Here is a 21,885-nt window from a genome sequence, read left to right on the forward strand (position 1 = left end):
TTGCGCCATGTTGTGTTCTTTCGATCGGTACCTTGATTGCGCATGTACGAAGTTTTGATCACTTTTTATTACATTTTTTCTGAATTTGATGTGACCAAAAATGCGCAATTTTGGGATTTTTTTAGCGCTTATGCCGTTTACCGTGCGAGATCTGGAATGTGATTAATAGTTCGGCCGATTACGCACGCGGCGATAGCAAACATGTTTTTTTTATAACCTGGGAAAAGGGGGGCGATTCAGACTTTTATTAGGAGAGGGGGCTTTTTATTGACAACAACACTTTATTTTTTTTTTACACATATACTAGAAGCCCCCCTAGGGGACTTCTAGTATATACACTTTGATCTCTCATGGAGATCTTTGCTGTATACTCAATGAGATCGGCACTTGTTTGCTTTCGGCTGCTGCGGCCGAAAACAAACGAGTGCCGAGCCGGGGTCAGCGCCATCTTGGAGCGGACCCCGGCAGGTAATAGACAACGTCCCGGAGGAGCGATCTCCGCCACTAGACACCAGGGAACGGCTGCATTCGGTAATCGGATGCAGCTGTCAACTTTGTCAACCTCCGATTACCTTATTAGAGGGCATGGTGATCGGACCGTGCCCGCTAATAGCCGCGGTCCCGGGCTACACGCGGCACCCGGGACCGTGGCGGTTCAGAGCGGGGTCGCCACGCGGTCCCGCTCTGAACACCTCGTGGGGACATACGGAGTACGGGTACGTCATATGTCCCTAAGAGGTTAAGCATGGACCAGAAATTATTGCAGGATATAAAAAAAGTTGAGCCCAAAGGTGCATTGCTTTCTCACCCACTGTTACTATTACTAGGCAGAATTGTCACTGTAGAATTCATTCAGGCCACAGTATAGCAAATAGCAGGGTATTCATTGGGAGGCCCTAAATAGGGATTGTCATGTTTCTTGGAAACAATGACAATGTTTTTACCTTAAACACTGTAAGGTGAGGCATTGATGTTGGTATTTTTCTCAGACGTAATAAGGGCTAGACAAGGCATGAAATATCTTTACAACTGTTATGAGATTTTGAGAAAAAGACTAGTCTGTAGCTTCTGGCTTGTTCTACTTCATAACACAACCAATAAAGATGCGTAGATACTTAGTGGTAGCACCAAAGCGGCTGCCGTGCAGTAAAACATAATGCTGTATTACATGTGCAGTATTTCTGAGAGAACGTTTGATTCCGTAGGTCGCCAGATAAAAAAAGTAAAATCTGCTCTTTTGTACATCTTAAATGGGACCTCTGAGCAGTATTTTTTTTTTTTTTTTTATAGGTGTCTATAGGTCTTTTTTATAGGTCTCTTAACATGGCTTTAGACTCTGAGATTAAGAAATATTTGTTTATTGGTTTTATATCACCAATGCATTGCTCCTGTGTTCACACCTAGTGGTGTCAACTAGAGGTCAGCACAACTCGGGTCTGATTGTTCGGTATTCGAATATCTGTGGCTGCCATAGGCTGTATCCATGGTTTCCCGCACTCCTAAGGGCTGCATCCAACTTCTTCAGCCACCGGTATGTAAATGTTGTAACAGTCAGACTTAAAGGAGAAGTCTGGCGAAATGTTTTATTAAAGTATTGTATTCCCCCCCCCCCCCCCCCCCCCCCCCAAAAGTTATACAAATCACTAATATACACTTATTACGGGATATGCTTTTAAAGTGCTTTTTTTCCCTGCACTTACTACTGCATCGAGGCTTCACTTCCTGGATAACATGGTGATGTCACGACCCGACTCCCAGAGCTGTGCGGGCTGTGGCTGCTGGAGAGGATGATGGCAGAGGGATGCTCAGTGTCCCTCCAGTGCCCTGTGTCGCTCAGTGTCCCCCTGCCATCATCCTCTCCAGCAGCCACAGTCCGCACAGCTCTGGGAGTCGGGTCATGACATCACCATGTTATCCAGGAAGTGACATCACCATGTTATCCAGGAAGTGACATCACCATGTTATCCAGGAAGTGACATCACCATGTTATCCAGGAAGTGACATCACCATGTTATCCAGGAAGTGACATCACCATGTTATCCATGAAGTGACATCACCATGTTATCCATGAAGTGACATCACCATGTTATCCAGGAAGTGACATCACCATTTTATCCAGGAAGTGAAGCCTTGATGCAGTAGTAAGTGCAGGGCAAAAAAAGCACTTTATAAGCATTTCCCGTGATAAGTGTATATTGGTAAAACAGACTTCTACTTTAAGTATGCTCGAGTTGTGCTCATCTCTAGTATCAACAATTGTTCAGCTATAGCTAGTATCTAATGTGACATATCTGTTCAGTAGGAATAAACACTGAGAGCCCTGTGCCATCATGTTCAGATTTTAATGTATTGATCAACTGCATTCCTTTAATTATTAGTCCAGCCCAGAAACCTGCTGCCTTCAGAACGGTTTTCAGTAAACATTGCCGACATCTGAACTACTGGCCATCTCTCTCTATATCTATATGACTATGTCTGGTATTTCTGAGTCATGTGTATGTGTTTGACAGTATGAAAATAGACAGGACGTGAGAGATATTGATGGTACATAGGTGTGTCTGTGTGACAAGTGATTAGATATACTACCTTGACCTTACAACAGACTTGAACCTACTATGAATTATTGAAAGCAGAGATTTTCAACTAGTTAGACTACTCTTGCAAACCTACAAATCCTAACACGGTTAACATCAGATACTACTTAATGCATTTTTCCCGGACAACCCCTTTATCAGCCATGCTGCAGGACAGTCATATTTTTACCTGTCCCTATTCGCCACAGCTGCCAGTTCCCAGGCCGCCCCTATTGGCATTTTAAAAACTTCCAACGTAATAGAAATCAAGGTTGAGCCTCGATTTTCTACCATAAGTATGTAAAATATATTCAGCGCAATTCAGTTGTGTGAATGAGTTACAGCCATTAAGAAACGAACTGCAATAAAATCTTTGGTACATTGATCTAAAATTCAACAGACGTCTATAGGCAGGATGGGGAGGGGGATTTAAGTACATTTCGGCCCAAATCCATTACCAATTTAATTTAGGGAAGAGAGGTTCAAGATAAATGAAGTTCTCTTAAAGACTCTGGTTATCGGTGCCTTTCAGATCCATATGTATTAAGAATTTGTAGAATATCCTGTAATTACATTTTTTCTTCAGACCCCCAAGTGATAACCAGATCACGTTGAAAGAGAAACTGTTAATCTTCCTCCCTCAATGGAAATAAAGCTTCACTTTAAAGCCATGCATTTTGTTTTCACTGAGTGGCCGATAAACTGATTATGCATCTAAAATAGCCCGGTGTGGAACGTTTCTGTGTCAGATTAACTCTCACCACTTAAAGTTCAAGGACCTTACAAGCCCTTGTATAAGAGACAGACATGGCAACTGTGAAAGCCCTGTTGTAGCATGCTCAACCTGCTGGGTCGCTTTCCCCCCTTCTATTTGTGTTCATAACAGCCTTATGTGGATGATGGTGGCATGCTGTACATCTAAAAATATCTTTGCTTATATGGGTACCTCCTGGGCTACTTTGTAGCACCCCGAACAAGGTAATCTTAAACGTTGAAGGCATATCCCAGAGATTACGAACTATGCCCAGGGAGGGGGAAAGAAAAATTACATACTTACCCTTCTCTTGCTCCTGCTGTGCAGCACTTCCAGGATTGAGGTTGGCATGAGCAGTTGCAGTAGTATCCTATCTAATTTTACACGGAACGATTATCGTTCAAATTTGCACGATAACGATCGCATTTGAGCGATAATCGTTCAGTGTAAACACAGCGAACGATCAAGCGACGAGCGAGAAATCGTTCATTTTGATCTTTCAACATGTTCTCAAATCGTCGTCGGTCGTTCGCAAAAAAATCGTAGATCGTTCAGTGTAAACAGTCTTTCAACGATTTCACCTATGTGTGAGAGGCTTAAGCGATCGTAAAACGATTTTTCCCTACAATGTATCGTTCCGTCTAAATGCTGATTGTTATAAAAAAAACACATCGTTCATTAAAAATCGTTAATCGTGCGATTGAGCAAATTATCGCTCCGTCTAAAAGGACCATTAGTCGCTGATTGGCTAAGTGAGTAATTGCTCATTCTCAGCCCAATCCTACCAAAAACAAGGAGTGAACCAAAGTTGTGCAGGGTTATATATTGCTGCACTTATGTAGGAAATAATAAAGAGCCTTTTCTTACCTCACCCTGGTACCCCAGGGTCCTCCTGTGCCAAACGATACCACCACCACTTCCGAGGCAGAGTCCTCTTGGCAGTGACAGCCCCCTCAGCCAATTACTGACTAAAGAGGGACAACGGCAAGAGTGGAAAGTGGCAACAGGATCGTTCTGCGGGGTACCTGAGGACACTGCAGAACAACCCTGGGGGATGGTGTTGCGATAAGAGTCATTCAGGCATTAAATTCTCGCTCGGGGACTGCGTACTGTCAGAACACCAGCGGCAGGGAATTGGCGCAGGTGAATATGCATTTTATTTTCACTGTACCACAAGGCATTTATATCAGAGCAATTAGGAGTCCATTAAAGGGGTTATCCAGCGCTACAAAAACATGGCTACTTTCTTCCAGAGACCGCACGACTCTTGTCTCTAGTTTGGTTGGGTTTGCAATTAGGCTTCATTCACTTCAATGGAACTGATGCCCCTATTCCACAGGTCGTTTAGAGAAGCAAACGAGCGCTCTCAGCGCTTGTTTGCTCCTCGTTCCCCGCTCGCTGCCGCCGCTATTCAACGCGGCTGCAGCGAGCCGGTGAGTGCGGGAGGGGGCGGCGGGGAGCTGCGGGGGGGCTGCCCGGGGGATCGCTGATCGTCTGGGCAGCCCATAGGATATAGCAGCGTCTGCTGCCGATGCTCCTATTCAACGGAGCGACTGCAGCAGATCGCTGCTATATCAGTCGCTTGTTTTTCAACATGTTGAAAAACAAGCGACTGCAACGATCAGCCGACATGAACGATGTCGGCTGATCGTTGCACTCTATTCCACCGGACGATTATCGTCCGTAGCGGCCGATATCGGCCGAATACGAACGATAATCGTTCCGTGGAATAGGGCCTTGAGTTGCAAAACCCCACCCAAACTGGAGACAAGAGCGCAGTGCTGTCTCTGGAAGAAAGTGGCCATGTTTTTGTAGCGCTGGATAACCCCGTAAAAGGTGAAGTCCTTACTCCAGTGAAAACAGTCTCTAAACAATCCAAACTAGATAACTGATCATATAACTCAATGTTTTATCACTTTTTGTGGGTTTTTGGAAATTGAACCTGACTGGGCTGATTTGAATCCATATACATCAGTTCTGCAAATCAAATTTTACAATTATTCGGTATAAGGCTAATAGGGCAGATAGGTGAAATATGTGCTATTGGTTACATCTCGCCCGAAGTGTTCTTTTGTGTGTGAAGTGGACTCCTGGAATGTTTTTCTTTCATCCGTAAAGTCATATAACATTCTATTAAAAATATGCAGCCCTGTTTAATCCATCCTCTTAACATATTAAAAAGGCCTACGCTATTGCCCGACCAACTGGTGCAGTCAGCCCTACCCAACCTTCAGCCTTTTTATTGGTTTAAAGGGGTTGCTTCCCCATGAGACTGTGGGGCACTTGGGAGGGGTGATGTGTTGCTGAAGCTGGGACCATATTGTGACCGCTGCATGTCGTGGCCAGTGGCTGCATGATGTTGCAACATTGGCAACCTCATGCTGCTGTTGGCCACCGCATACAGGTAAGCCAGGAGAAAAGTATTGGACTGCTGGCACACTCCCCGGACAGTCGTTTGAGAGTTGTTGATAGCTTTATAGTTGCTGGGACAACCCCTTTGTGGTTTTTGGTGTGAGAATAGCTAAGTAAGTCTGGTGTTCTGTTCTCATCTGTCTCATAGTTTTGTTATAAGAACCTTGTGCCAGATGTGCAAAATGGTGGACACTAGTGGTGCCCAATGGACCCAGCTGATAAATATTCCATTGAGGTGTTCACTATTTTGACAGGAAAATTAGTGATGTATGCAGAAGTATTTGTTCCACCAAAAACAAGAGAACCTATGAATGAGGCTCCTACCAGCATGTGATAAAGATTAGGAGGTAGCCCTACTATGGACAACAGCTGTACCTATCCAGTCTGCTGTACTCTGTAGAAAACAGCCTACAATGCTTGTAGGAGTGCACATAGGAGGATCCCATCATTTAGGTTCTATAGAAAGAGTTTACCAGTTAAGGGAATTGATCAAATCACTGACCCCTGAACTCTCATTTTCTCCTGCGACATAGAATTCGCTTACCGTGTCGCCTCTCTGCTTACTCCAGCCTGTCCGCTCTGCTACCCATCCGCTTCCGCCGCCTCTCTGCTCCCCGTTCAGCTCATTTCCCCTGCTATACGCCTCCTTCTCCCACAGCCTGTCCACTCCCCATATGCCTGGCGGGAAGTGTGCCGCTCTGCTCCCTGTCCGCCTCCGGTCCTGTCTGCCCTGCCCTGCAACATGCCTTCTGCTCCCCCTGTCTGTACGCTCTTCTCCCCGTCCGCCACACCACCATATGCCTGCTGGAAGGTGTGCCGCTCTGCTTTCTCGTCTACCCCACCGTCATATGCCTGCGGGGGAGGTGTACTGCTCTGCTCCCCCGTCTGCCTCCGCCACCAAGCCTGCCGGGAGTTCCCATCCGCCCCCGCCGCCATATGCCTGCCGGGGAGGTGTGCCGCTCTGCTTCTGCCTCCGCCACCAAACATAGAGCCGGGAGACTCCTTGATTGTTCATTCCATCATTTCCCTGAAAGGGATCAGGCATTTGATCAAATCCCTAGGGAATGATGGAACGACGTGTTCATTTCATCATTTTCCGGGATTTGATCAAATCCCTGGATTCTATCATTTCACTCCAACATATATAAAAAAAATTCTTTTTTCTTTTGGTCGGTCTAATTTACCAAGTTATTAGGCTTTTTATTATTTCACAAAGTTAACTATTGACATACCAGATGATATTACTAAATCTATTAATATGTAAGCATCATAGAAAAGCTATAAATGGCTTGTAGTATATGCCAGAATTGAATGTGCGACTGTGTAGAATGGAATGTTCTGAAAAGCTCTCCAGCGGGCACAGAGCGCAAACAGCTGTTAAGGTCCTGAATTGCAGACTCCTTACCAGCTACTTCATATGTTTACACTACGCTGCTGGATTTAGAGGTCCTGGAAAGCAGAGAGCCGCGCAGCATTTTCCTTTCCTCCCATTTTCTGGCCATAATTGTGGATTGTCTGTATTTCACCGATACGCTCCTCGCCTGCATGTTAGGAAAAACCTATTTACGTATATGGAAGTATTTACTAAGGATGGATGGAACGTGGCGTCTAGAATTTTTGGTTCACTTGGAAAGCTTATGTTCGTGTATAGTACCTGGAAACCATGGATCTGACGGAGTTATATTTTCATGCTAACTCCAACAAATGTAATAAAAAAAGGTTCTGCACTTAAAAAGTAAAACTTTTAAAATATTGCAGAGAATGCCCATTCTATACCTATAGACTATGTTCCCGTTTTGCCGCCAAAAACTGTCGTATTGCACAAATTTTGTCTAAATTGCATAATACACCCAAATTCTGGCGGCAAAAAGGCGGCCGCCATAGTGTGCAGCATTATAAGATCTTGTATGTAGTGTATAGGTCTCAGGCGGACAATTGTAGGTATTGACTTTGGGGGGGATTAAATAGTTATTTTTTTGGTGGAGATATAGGTGGAGGGTCCATGCCCACTATATACCTTACTCTATGTCTGCATTAGCTGTTATATAGTTAAATCCTTTTTGAATTGTCTTTATTTCTCCGTCATGTTCAGCCATGACTGGGTTACATAGATGCTCTTGTCAGTTAACATAAAGCCTAACAGCTGTTGACAGTGACCACAATGCAGGTCTGGTGAGAGCTGTCAAGCCGTAAAATTGCCCTGTTGTGCCTCATTGTGCAACCAGTCAGGAGGTAAAGACAGGTGAACAGTCGTTCATTAGCTTCCGCACACACCACATTAATGGCAAAGAAAGGAAGAACTGATTCCATTGTTTTTTTGTTTTTTTTTTAAAGGAATTGGATGCAAGTAGAAGGAATTTTGGAAAGGCTTTTCTATTTTCTGTGATTGGACATCTCTGTTTTTGGTATCACAGTTAAAAAAAAGTTGAGTGTATTAAAGGGGTACTCCATAGAGAGAATATTTTTTTTTTATACATTGCATAAATAGAGTTATATTACTTCGTATTATTACTTAATAAAAGCAATGCATACTTTTCTTTTGAGTGGTGACAGCAGTAAGGGGTGACAGGACACTGCTGCCCACCCAGTACTTTATTTTCTTGTTAGAATATCTTTATGCGCTGCAGGTTTTGTAACCTATATGCTTTGCAAGTTAAAACCAGAAATATCTAATCTTATCTGTTGTGTGTGTGTTATTATTTTTTTTAATGATGGTAGAAATTTTATTCTATTTTCTGTACATAATTATGAAGACAACATTCTTTCCTGAATTGCTATTTGCATGCTTTAGAGCAGGGGTTAGGAAGCATTGGCTCTCCAGCTGTTGTAAAACTACAACTCCCATCATGCCTGGACAGCCAAAGAGCTCTGTCCAGGCATGATGGAGTTGTAGTTTTGCAACAGCTGGAGAGCCAAGGGTCCCTACCCCTGCTTTAGCGATGCTTTGCCCCAGCTACATGGATCAACAGAACCTTAGAATGCTTGCTCGTAAAATTCTACTGGAGTGTTTTCTGGGCATGCTTGATGACCTCTGCAGAGGTCATTGTGCAGACAAGGGGAGAGGCTGAGCACTGACCATCATCTCTTGGGAATGGCGTATATAAAGAGGTGTTACCTGTCATTAAGATCCTGCCTGTGATGATGAGGCGATGAATGCTGAGAAATCTTCAGTACTGGACAGGAAGCGTCTTCATGTTACTAGGCTTGGTGACCAGATTAAAACTGCAGGATTATTTTATAATATAGCTAATGAAATGGTAAAAAAAAAAAAAAATCTAACATATAAATTGATTGAAACAATAGTGGATGGGCAGAGAAATATAAAAAAGGCAGTGTTTCTCAATACCAGTCCTCAAGCACCCCCAAACCAATGTTTTAAGGATTAGCATTTTACAGGTGATATAAAGTCACACACAGTTCATCGGTTTTGTAGGGGGTATCCTCAAATCATGACCTTTTTGGTGCTGCTTAAGTACTGTAGTTGAGAAACCTGCAATAAGGCATGCTTTGGAGCATGTCACCGTCTATGGGGGGGGGGCACCTTTGTCTGCCTCCATAAAAATCCAGGAGCACCCTCGGTACTGTATAGAGTAGAGCACGTGAAGCTATAATATGGCCATTTGAATGAAGCTTAGGCTTTACATGTTTATAGGTAACACACATACCTACCAATTGTACAAATTAGATGGTACTTTATTGTAGTACTGCTTGGTCATTTCCTCGTAACCTGGGTCACAAGCGCGTTCCTAAGGCATGTAACAGATTCAGAATTGAGGACTATTTGAGTTTAGAATATTTAGTTAATATCTGGTTGTGTCACAGTTAAATGTTTCCCCCCAGCAATCCCGAATTGTTTCCGTTTAGGTGGTCACTGCCCTTTCAATAATATTTGCATGTATCAATAGTATACAGAAAAAAAAGAAGCACTATAATATATCCTCTTTCTCCTCCTATCAGGCTACTCTGCCTTCCTCTATGGGAGTATTAGTTCTCACCCCAGAGCCTGATTCACAAGATAGACTGTTCAATGCTGTTCTATAGTGTTCTCCATACTGCTGCTGCATGTTGGGGTATGTAGAGACAGAGGAGCAGGATCTTGTGTGCGTGCAGATATGTAGAGATCATAGCAGCTAGTCTCTACATTCTACCTCAGGGACATCTGAAAGTTAGGCATGGAGCCTGCAGAGCAGAGATCTGGTGAAATATGCCACATACAAGTGATATAATGGCCAGAAATAGTTACTTTTCAGTATAAGTTGCCATTTGTGTGAATATGAGAAGACTGAGAAGACATTTTATGCTTGCTTAAGAATATGCTGAAAGATCATTGTTACTTTTAAACATTTTAGAGCTTTCTACGTATTTAGATGCATTAAGATACTAAAGTGTACCTATTACAAGTGATTTTAAGAAACTCTAAAAATAGGTTTTATTGAGCAAAAAAGCCTCTTTCTGTACTCAAACAGCTGTTTTGCACCTCCCAACCACCCCACTTATCTGTGCATTATCACACACAGGAGAAAAGTTGAGATGGGTTTGCTGATTTCATTATAACCTATGGAGGGGGAGGGGCTGATGGGGATGAGCAAGCAGGAAGAGGAGACAAACAGCCCTGCAGCTTGGAGATGTGTGTCAGCATATAAAACACTGGATTAAGAGGTCCGAAAGCTCAGTGCTGGTCTTGGAACTCTGTCATAAGATTGCAGGATGTTGTGTTGTGCAGGGCTGCCTTTTCTCCTCTCCGTGGTCACTCATCCCCCTCCATAGACCACATAGCAAACGGCAAAGCTGCCTCTTCCGAAGTGAGGGGGGAGGCTGCAAAACAGTTTTTTGAGTACAGAAGGAAACTCTCTTGCTCAATAAAACCTATCACAGCGTTTATTAAAATACTATTGATACTTATTGATTTCTGCTAAGTCACATTTAAATGACAGTTACACTTCAAAACAAAATGGAGCATGTTGCAAAACTGCTTTTTAAAAAAAAATAAATAAAAATAGCGACAGTGCCTCTATAATGAAAAGAAGATCTTATTGGTGTTTGCTGCCTTTCTGTGCTACTAGTCTGGCAGTTCCCCAAGGTAGAAAATACATTATGATAATGGATGTACCATTTTTTTTTTATCATAGATATAAAAACTGTTGTACAACAGATGATATAGCTCATTTCCCTGTTTATACAGCAGGCTAGCAACGTCTTCCATTCTCCTGGTGACTTTGAAAATGTTCTGCTATAATGCACTGAAGGTGATGGGCTAAGACAGTGATTATTGAATGAAAGGATAATGATTACATACATAGTCTCCCATCAACGATAGTGGAGGAGATTATGACAAATACATTCACCCAAGGGGAAACTGAGGCGCAGAGAAAATGGGTTGCACGATTTGTTGAAGATATTAGGAGCTATTTAGGCGTTCACGTGTTTTATCTAACTTGTCCTTTCTTTCTTATTTTCCCAGAATTCAATACGACATAATTTGTCGCTGCACAGCAGATTTATCCGAGTTCAGAACGAGGGCACTGGAAAAAGCTCCTGGTGGATGATCAACCCCGAAGGGGGAAAAGGTGGCAAGGCACCCAGACGACGTGCCGTGTCTATGGACAACAGTAACAAATACACTAAGAGCCGAGGGAGGGCAGCGAAGAAAAAAGCATCCATGCCAGTAGCCCAGGATGCCACTGATGATAGCCCTTCACAACTTAAGTGGCCAGGAAGCCCTACTTCGCGCAGCAGTGATGAGTTGGACGCCTGGACAGATTTCCGCTCTCGTACAAACTCTAACGCCAGCACGATAAGTGGTCGTTTATCTCCGATCCCAGCTACCACTGAACTTGATGATGTTCAAGATGACGACTCCCCAATATCCCCCATGTTGTATAGCCCTGGCAGCATGTCTCCATCCCTAACCAAACCATCCACAGTGGAGTTGCCAAGGATAACAGATATGGCTGGAACCATGAACTTAAACGATGGTCTGACAGAAAACCTTATGGACGATTTGCTGGATGACATTTCCCTCACTTCTCAGCAGTCATCTCCTGGTGTTGGTATGCAGAGAAGTTCCAGCTTTACCTATGGCACTAAGGGCTCAGGCCTCAGCTCTCCATCCAGTAGCTTCAACAACACAAGTAGCTTCAATTTTCCTTTGACCTCTCTGCGTCAGTCCCCAATGCAAACCATACAAGAGAACAAACAAGCGACATTTTCTTCCATGAATCTTTACAGTAATCAGTCTCTGCAGGACCTTCTTACCACTGACTCACTTAGCCATAGTGATGTACTAATGACTCAGTCTGACCCACTTATGTCCCAAGCCAGTACTGCAGTCACTGCTCAGAATTCCCGTAGAAATATAATTTTGAGGAATGACCCTATGATGTCTTTTGCAGCCCCGTCCAACCAAGGTGGAGGTCTGATTAATCAAAACTTGCTTCACCACCAGCAGCAGTCCCATAGCTCATTTCTTGGTGGCAGCCGTGCCTTGTCCAACAGCATAAATAATATTGGTTTAAATGACAGCAACAACTTGGACTCGTCCAAACACCAGCAGCAGTCCTCAGTCGCTCATTCTATGCAAGCCCTCTCAGACTCGTTCTCAGGGTCCTTGTACTCCACAGGCATGAACCTTCCAGTGCATGAAAAGTTCCCAACTGATTTGGACCTGGAAATTTTCAATGGGAGCTTGGAATGCGACATGGAAACTATCATTCGAAATGAACTCATGGATGCAGATGGGCTAGATTTTAACTTTGACTCCCTCATCTCTGCACAGAATGTCAGCCTAACTGTGGGAAACTTCACAGGTGCTAAGCAGACATCACAAAGCTGGGTACCAGGTTGATGCAAGTGATTAAGAGTGACCTTGGCAGGTCAGTGACCTTACATGTATGAACATCTTCCTCTATAGCTCTGCTCTTTGCCATCATTCATTCTAGATAACTTTAATGAAAACATTTTAAACTTTCTTCTGCTCATGAACTCTGTGCTTAGCGTTGTCCGAAATATGCGCAGCTAGTTTCAGATGGATGTAATATAGCAGCATTTTTCTATCCACAAGTCCCAGCCTGACTGCAGGTCTAATGACCCAGACTGACAGCATTATAGGGATGTATCGCATGGGTCTATGATGCCTTTACTTTAGGTCATTAGGCTCCTGGTTGGGCTGGGACTTGTAGCTGTTCTTATTCAGTAATCCAATTGCTTTATATTGATTTACATCAGCAGATTCACAGCAATATGTGCAGATACGGAAATGTACACACCTTAAGCAGAATGCAGAGCAGAAATTCTGCACCAAAATGCTCACAATTTTGTGCAAAATTTCTGCCTTACCTATAGTTGTAGGCAGGTGCTGGGAGTATGGCTCCTGAACATATGTTGATCATTATGAAGTGGTTGGTTTAGGTTGTTATACCCACAATCGAGCCAAGATTTAAAATCTGTACTAGCTGCCACTTACTTCAATCCGCTGGTACTGTTCTCTAGTCCCCATAATGTCCTGTCTGGTCCCGGGGTCGGTCTTCCTCCAGGAGCTGGTATAATGGTTAAAAATAAGTTTAATTCTGGCGGCACTGCTAGGGAGTCAATGGGGCAGGGCCTAGAGCATCTGTGCCCTAGGTCTGCAGTGTCTAAGCCCGCCTCCATCCAGCCCAGGGGCGTGTCGATAAATAAGAGAAACAGACGCTCTAGGTCCTGCCCCATTGACTTTCTGTGCCGATGGAATAAAACTTTTTTATAACTATACCATCCCCAGAAGAAAGACTGGACAAGGCATGGCAGCGACTAAAGAACTGTACCGGTGGTTTTGGGTGTATGGCGGCCGGTGCAGATTAGTTTTATGTACAGATGAGCGAACTGGGCCGAGGTTCGGGTTTGTACGAACCTGAACAATCAGCATTTTAATCTGGCTGTCTTCCGGGAAGGAGTCCTGCCTGGAAAATAAGAATACAGCCTACTTTTAAGGCCATAATATGTGTGGAAAGTAGCTCTAGGTTTCTTTCACACATACATTTTGCTTTGCATTTTTTTTTTCCATGAAAAAGCTTCTCTATTTTTTTGCTGTTCTTCCCAAAATAGTGTGTGGTATTATGTTTGTGTGGGGTTTGTGTATGTGTGTTTTTTGATGGAAAGGCTGTGCATGAAATCCCTGTTAATGCAATTTTCTTTTCTTTTTTTTCCCTACTGTTTCAAGCAAAAAGACGCACAGCATTTTGTCGCAGTTTTTGTGGTAGTTTTAACCCCTTAGTGACCCCCCCCCCCATACATGTTTTTTTAGGGGGCTTCCACACTAACTGTCTGGATCGTAGAATAAACCTCCCAATTATAACTGTTTTTTTCCCACAAATTAAAATACTCAAAAAATCACTGTTATGCACAATGGAGTTTTAAAATATTTTATAAGTTGTAAAGAACTGAAAATGGAGATTTGTTGAATATGCAGCTTTAAGAGGTCACATTTACATGACTCAGAGGTATTCTTTGCAGCATGAGATTTGTGCATTGTTACACATGAAGATAAATTGGTTATGGAAGGCACGGTTCCTCTTCGTACCATGAAAGACATGGTCAGTCACAAACTCTATATAACTTGCCAAGGACAATTTTACACCTTCAAGGACCGTAAAGGGGCCAACCAGTTCTCTCCCCAGGATTCCAGCCCAAAACGTGACTTTGCCGCCTCCTTGCTGACATTGCAGCCTTGTTGGGACATGGTGGCCAAGATGGTTTAGGTTAGAGACGAATTTAGAGCCTGTTTATGCACAACGGCAGGCCATATATAATAAATATTATATATGGTATCGTCCGTAATTGTCCAATCTATTAAAAATATAACAATATTGTTCCCCAAGGCATCAAAATGTCCAATCTACAAAAATATGATACCAGTAAAAAGAGCTCATGGCACAAATAATGACGTCCCATACAGCCCAGTAGGTAAATAAAATAAATAAATAAAATAAAACCGTTATAAGTGTCACAAAAGGGCCATTTTAGCCATAAATATTAGCCAAAATTTTTATAGTTAAAAAATTTTTTGTAAAACATTAGAGCTTTGATAACATGCATATTGTTGTGTTGGGTATGACTTATAGAATAAAGGTACCATGCCAGCTTTACTGTAAAGTGCTTTAAGTAGACATGCCCCCCACCCCACCCCACCCCAAAAAAAAAAAAAAAAAAAACACAAACAAAAAAAAAGTTACAAAAGTGCATTTTTCCTCAATGAAATTGAAGTGAAAATTTACTTGGTCATTTAGGCCATTTTAGGCTGTGTCATGAAGGGGTTAATCATAAACTGATAATTCTGCAGTTTACAGAGTAGTTGGCCAATGTAACCTTTGAATGCAAAAAATAGCACATGACGACACATTTGCACAATCTTTTATTGAACACTTATAAAGACAGGAGTGGGTGAACAGGTTTCTGCTATATTTCATAAACTAACCACAACTATTAGTCAGTACGATGGTGGTTAACTCTTTCTGTATGTTGCTGTTCTCAGCCCATGCCTTCTCTTGCTCTTAATCAGTTTAAATCTTTGCGCCACTGTACTGACACAGCGGATTCCCTGGCATACAGCAGGTGCATTATTGATAAATCCCCCCATAGTGTAGATCTCCGTGTTGTAGTGTTTTTACAACTCGCATCAACATCTATGAGCATAAAACTGGGAGCAGCTGTTATCAGATACCAACCGTATAGATAATTTAGTGTTAATTTATCTGTACAAATTTTATTTTTAAACTATTAGAATTAAATTCCACATGACTTACAATTAATGTTAAAAGTGCTATAAATGACAAGAGAGCATTTAAAAAATACTAATCGGCAGGGTCAGCTATAGCCTTTAAAAATTACAGAGAGCTCAATAAAACCTGTAAAAAGGTAATAAAAACGGCTAAAATTCACAATAAAAGGCAGGTGAGCAAAGATGGCAAAACCAATCCCCTCAAAAAACTTTATATAAATGCTTAAAAACCTAGATCAGAGCATATAGGACCCCTAAATAATGGTGACGGAGAGTTAATTACTGGGGATCAAGAGGAACCAGTTACTGAATGGGTTCTTTTCCCCTGTGTATACAAAAGAAGAGGGAGGAGATGAGGTTGGTGGGTATTATTCCCCTGCGTATACAAAAGAAGAGGGAGGAGATGAGGTTGGTGGGTATTATTCCCCTGCGTATACAAAAGAAGAGGGAGGAGATGAGGTTGGTGGGTATTATTCCCCTGCGTATACAAAAGAAGAGGGAGGAGATGAGGTTGGTGGGTATTATTCCCCTGCGTATACAAAAGAAGAGGGAGGAGATGAGGTTGGTGGGTATTATTCCCCTGCGTATACAAAAGAAGAGGGGGGAGATGAGGTTGGTGGGTATTATTCCCCTGGGTATACAAAAGAAGAGGGAGGAGATGAGGTTGGTGGGGCCGGTGGTGGGAACACATCCTATAATGTACTGAACTGGCTTAAAGAGGACCTGTCACCCACCGTGTCGGGGTGACAGGCTCCCGACCCCCCCGCTGGAGCACCCTATACTCACCTGATCCCGCCGGGTCCCGCTTCTGGAGGTGGTCGGGTGACTGAGATATAAGCGCCTGAAGCCCGGCTCGTGCGCTCCTCAGATGAGTCCAACGCTCATAGAGAATGACAGGCGAGTCCGACGCTCCGTCATTCTCTGAGTGTTGGACTCATCTGAGGAGCGCGCGCACCGGGCTTCGGGCGCTCTTATCTCAGTCACCCGACCACCTCCAGAAGCGGGATCAGGTGAGTATAGGGTGCTCCAGCGGGGGTTCGGAGCCTGTCACCCCGGAACGGGGGGGTGACAGGTTCCCTTTAATGTATTTGTGGTCCATGATAAATAAAAGTAATGTAAGCAAAGCTCCAGGACATAATGGATTCCACCCAAGAGTTCTTAGAGAACTCTGTTCTGTAATATTCAGAGATTCTCTGGGGATTGGTATAGTGCCAAGGGACTGGAAAGCATATGTAGTGCTGATCTTCATAAAGGGCTTTAGGGCTTCCCCAGGTAACTATAGACCAATAAGTTAAACGTCCATTGTGAGAAAAGGGTTTTAGGGGCTTATACAGGAATACATACAGGAATATGTTGGGGGTAATAGTAAGTGATAGCCAGAAGTTGTTAAACCCATCTTAATAATAATTTTTTTATGAAGAGGTGAGTAAAAGCCTGATATAGGTGTGGACTTGGCAAAAGCATTTTACACTATTCGTAATAAATATCTGATGGGTAAATTTAAAGGGGTATTATGGGCAACAAGGAATATTTGGCTGCAGGTAGGGGGCAACATAATAAAGATGTTTTACTTCTCTCTCGCCGTGCCTGCACAGTGCCGAATCACAGACTCCAAGATCCCTGCCGGAACTCATTTTCCCTGGGTTTCGTTGCCATTACGACCCAGGGGAAAGTACTCAACCTGGCTGATGGATTGGCCACTCAGACAATCTGGGACTGCAGTGACGTCCCACCCCAGTCGCTGAATGGCGGGTAACTCATCGGCCTGGTTGTGACGTTGCTGGTGCTGGAGATCCCAGAGCACGGCAGGAGTCCAGGAGCGATAAGACAGTGCTGCACGGGGACAGTTTCTGTATTATGTTCCCCCTGGCCTGCTTGAAACTAAAGTTACTTGTTGCCCAGAATATACCTTTTAGGGTCTGTTCACACGTAAAGACTCTCTGCGTATTTATCGCTGTGAGTTTCTCGCACATAAATGTATGTGTATTCTCGCTGCATGTTTGGTGCTATTTTTACATGCGAGTTTTGATTTTCACATGATTTTCACAGGCGAGTTCAGCACCACAAAAAACGCAGCTACTTTCATGCGAGTTCTGTGCGAGTTTTACGCAGCGAGTCTGTACGTGTAAACAGACGCTAAAAGTCCATGGGTTTTGAAAATTTTAGTTTGTAACCGAATTGAAAACTGGATTGTACCCAGAGAGTGGTGGTCAACAGCTCAGATTTCCTTTGGAATCACATGGAATATGATTGATTGGTTGCTATCTGTCTAGACTTCCATTTTGCCAGTAATGTTCAATATGGATAACTGCAAAGTTATGCATCTGGGTACTAATAACCTCTTGTGCATCATATGTCCTAGGGGAATAGCTGGTAGAAAAGGACTTGGGTGTATTCGTGTATCATAGACGACAGAGCAGTGTGCAATGTCAATCAGCTGCTCCATAATACCGCTATATAAAGCTTTGGTGCGGCCCCATCTGGAATATGCTGATCAGTTCTGGGCACCGTTTCATAGAAAGAATGTTCTGGAATTGGTACAAAGGCGGGTAACTAATAACTGGCATGGAGCATCTTAGTTATGAGGAAAGATAAAAAGAATTAAACTTGTTTAGTCTTGAGAAGAGACTTTTAACCCCTTAAGGACAGAGCCTGAAATGACCTTAATGACCACGACAATTTTCAATTCAATTTAGCCTTTTTGTTTTTTCCTTCTCACCTTCTGAAAGCTATAACTTGTTTATTTTCCTATCTACAGGACTATCTGAGGGCTTTTTTAGGTATGATTAAAATGGCCCTATTCTCTCTTATAACACTTTTTTGTTCACCTATGGAGCTGTATGGGGCATCATTTTTGCTCCATGATCTCTAGTTTATATATAATATGTTTTATTTTATTATTTTAACACTATTAAATTGTGGGGGTCCCGATCGGACAGTGACAGGAGCTGACCTTTTAAATGCAGCAATCGTGGCATTGAAAAGGCTATTGGAAGGCGGCCGTGGGATTGCAGCAGCCTGTCATTAACAGTGAGGACCCAGCTGCTGATAGCCTGCAGACCATGACATAAATGTAAGCCATGTGTCACCTGGGCCATGATTTTCATGGCATACATTTACATCCATTTTCATTAAAGGGCAAAATAGTCGACTTATTTCAGTATATAAATGGCCCCTACAAGAAATAGGGTGCAAAAATGTTCCATGCAAAACCACCTCAAAAGACAAGGGGCGCTGCCTCCGGCTGGTGGAAAAAAGTTTTGGTATCTGGAGGCGACAAGCCTTCTTTACCATGAGAACATGAATGTGTGGATCAGTCTTTCTGGTCACAGCAAAAAAAAACAAAAAAAAAACAATGGAGGGCTTAGACAAGTTCTTTGAACAAAATAACATCAATGTATATGTAGAACTATAAAACCATATTCTCTGTATCTACACATGCCCCCTTCCCTTTATCCATCAACTCTCTTCCTTGGTTGAACTTGATGGAACCTTTACACAGACAGATTTATCTGACATTTTTGAAGCCAAAGCCAGCAATGTTCTCTGTTTTATAGTCTGTTCCTTTATCTATCAGATAAATCTCTGTGTAAAGGCACTCTTATGGTGCGTTTACACAGGCAGATTTATCTGACAGATTTTTGAAGCCAAAGCCAGGAACAGACCATAAACAGGGAACGGGTCATAAAGGAAAGACTGAGATTTCTCCTTTTTTCAAATCCATTCCTGGTTTTGGCTTCCAAAATCTGTCAGATAAATCTGCCTGTGTAAACGCACCATGAGACTACATTTGGTCATTCAAATCTATCGATCAGGTGCTGGTATGCTTTGGTATATGTCAGCATACTGCCAATGTATACCAAAAAAATAGTCTCATAAGTAGTATTTATCAGACTTGCTGAACTGTTCGGGTTGACTCCCAGCGGCTAAGAAGTTTGATTCCGCCCTAGGCCTGCCAGAAAACGTGTTTTCCAGGGCTCTCTAGGGTGGCATCCAACTTCTCCAGCCAGCGGGAGTCAAAAGGCTGAGCATTCAGGTTTGGAGAGCATTGCTAAATCCGAATAATTGGGCAAGTCCGCTCAACACTACTTAGATGTGAACATGCCCTTAGACATTTGTGCCATGTCCACAGGATGTGCCATAAATGTCTGATATATACGGGTCACAAGCAAACGTCTACACTGTTTTTGTACCATCTATAGAAGTGAATGGTAATTACAAAATCAGCATAGAACAGCCCGCTTAGCTGCTCCCATAATTCTACCCAACTGCATTTGGATCGGTATCCCATTTCAGCCATGATGGTAAGAGATAGGAATTCCCTGTTAAAGGCGTACTCTGTCTGGGACCCCTTCTTCAGCAGTGCCCAGGGAGGGGGTGTGAAAACAATTTCCTCTACTTACCCCCTGGCTTCAGCACTGCCGCACACATTCCGGTGCTCCTGTGTTTGAAACAGGACTTGAGACATGACGTGACATTCCAGCTCAGCCATTCAGCGACAGGGGAAGCAGCCAGGTACCAGAGTAGCAGAAGGCGGGAGGCAGCGATGGAGCCGGGGAGGTAAATAAATGTTATTGCTTTCACCCAGCTCCTCCTCGGGCATTGCGAAAAAGGGGTCCCAGCCGGAGTACCACTTTAAGGCTTAGTTTACATATGCAGTTATTTGTGTAGTTTGAAGGCAGGTTTTTTTTTTTTTTGTAAAAAAAAAAAGTCTTGTATCAATTCCTGTTTTGAGCCCAAAAAATGTGTGAAGCTGGACTGTAGGCGTTCATTAGCCTTTTGTCCAACGAGATTGTAATGTCAATGATATGCAGCAGAAATCAATAGGTGCCCATTTTATTAGTATCTGACTCAAGCAAACCTTTTGCTGTCATAGCAACATCTCTATAAAGTGCTGCCTTATACTAGTTACTGGTCTGCCCACACTTATGCATTGATTTCCATGGTGGCTGTAAGAATACACAACGTATCTTACACATATGTACATTTTCTGCCTATTGGAAATGATTAATATTATATCTATTGCTTTATTGTAATTGTATTTTGTATATGATTACATAGTACCATATTGTGGTCAAGATGTGCAATATTTTATGTGCAAAATTTTCTGACCTATTAGAAAAATTGTGAATAATTATATTGATGCATAGCCATGTACACTGTTGTTGGTGTTGATGCTGTTCCGGCGCATTGTGTGATATGGGAGCTTGCTATAGTGTACACAAGATTCTACTCATGGGAAAACAATTGAGTGTACATGTGTGTGTGTGTATATGTATGTGTATATATGTGTATGTATGTGTGTGTGTGTATAATGTGTGTGTATATATATATATATATTATTTTTTTTTTTTTTTTTTTTTTTTTATCGTAACTTTTGCATTTTTTTTTCTTCATAAGCCTAGACCCATTATGTGGCTTATAATGAATCTTCATATTTCCTTTACAGGTCAGGGCAGCATTGGTGCCTAGTGTTATAACTAGAGATCAGCAAAACTCTTGAGCATGCTGAGTGATCCGACTTGAGTTGCGCTCATCTCTAGTTTATAACCTTTTCTAGTTCTTTTCCCCCTTTTTTAATCTCATACAAGTTCCTGTTGGTACTTTTACCTTAGCAACTGCATTTAGCACTACGATTTGGGTGGGTGGGACATGTTAGCTTTTTATCTAATAGATATCACCAAAAATCAGAAATTTTGGGGTTATACTTAGTTTACGACGATCACTGTGCTGGTTCAATACCTGTTTCTTTAAATAATTCAGACAATTCCGCATGTGGCGATATTAAACATGTTGGTTGTGTGTTTTATATTTGGGAAATGGGATTTAAACTTTTAATAGGAAAGTGTTTGTATTTGTTTTTTTTTTTGTACTTTTAAAACTTTTTATCCAGCGCTCAAAAAAATGGCCATTTTCTTCCAGAGACTGAACCACTCTTGTCTCCACTTCAGGTGTGGTAAGCTCCATTCACTTCAATGGAACTGAGTTACAAAACCCCACCAACTGGAGATAAGAGTGGTGCTGTCTCCGGAAGAAAGTGGACATGTTTTTGTAGCGCTTGGTAACCCCTTAAAACACTTTTAAAATCCCCCTAGGGAACTATAATAAGCAATCATTAGATTGCATATACTGATCAATGCTATGCTTCTGCATAGCATTGATCGGTCAGATCGATGCTCTACTGATTAAGTCAGCCAACTCAATCATCAGAGAGGCTGGGACTGCCACGGAAGGTAATTATGACTCTCCATCAGCCCTAGCAACCAATCGTCACCCTGTTCTTTGCTGTAGGGGTACCAGACCTCTCAGGGTTCTCTCTGCATGCTGCAATCAGTGTTGATCGCGGCATGCACTGGGTAAAATTCCCGGGTGCAAACTTCATTAAGACATAAAGT

General features: G+C 42.7%; 1 protein-coding gene across 2 annotated transcripts in view; it reads left to right on the top strand.

Annotated features, from left to right (window-relative positions):
* The window catches only part of FOXO3 (forkhead box O3), a 76,418-nt gene that overhangs the window by 47,439 nt on the left and 7,094 nt on the right, over window positions 1-21,885 (top strand). For both annotated transcript variants that reach the window (XR_011363622.1, XM_069974808.1), the window contains exon 2: window positions 11,201-12,611. Coding sequence is in view for 1 of the 2 variants with exons in the window: in XM_069974808.1 (XP_069830909.1) it covers window positions 11,201-12,583 (1,383 nt within the window). In the remaining variant the exon portion in view is untranslated. The remainder of the gene's footprint in view (window positions 1-11,200; window positions 12,612-21,885) is intronic.

This window comes from Dendropsophus ebraccatus, chromosome 6 (genome assembly GCF_027789765.1).
Source record: "Dendropsophus ebraccatus isolate aDenEbr1 chromosome 6, aDenEbr1.pat, whole genome shotgun sequence".
Classification (NCBI taxonomy): Eukaryota; Metazoa; Chordata; class Amphibia; order Anura; family Hylidae; genus Dendropsophus; species Dendropsophus ebraccatus.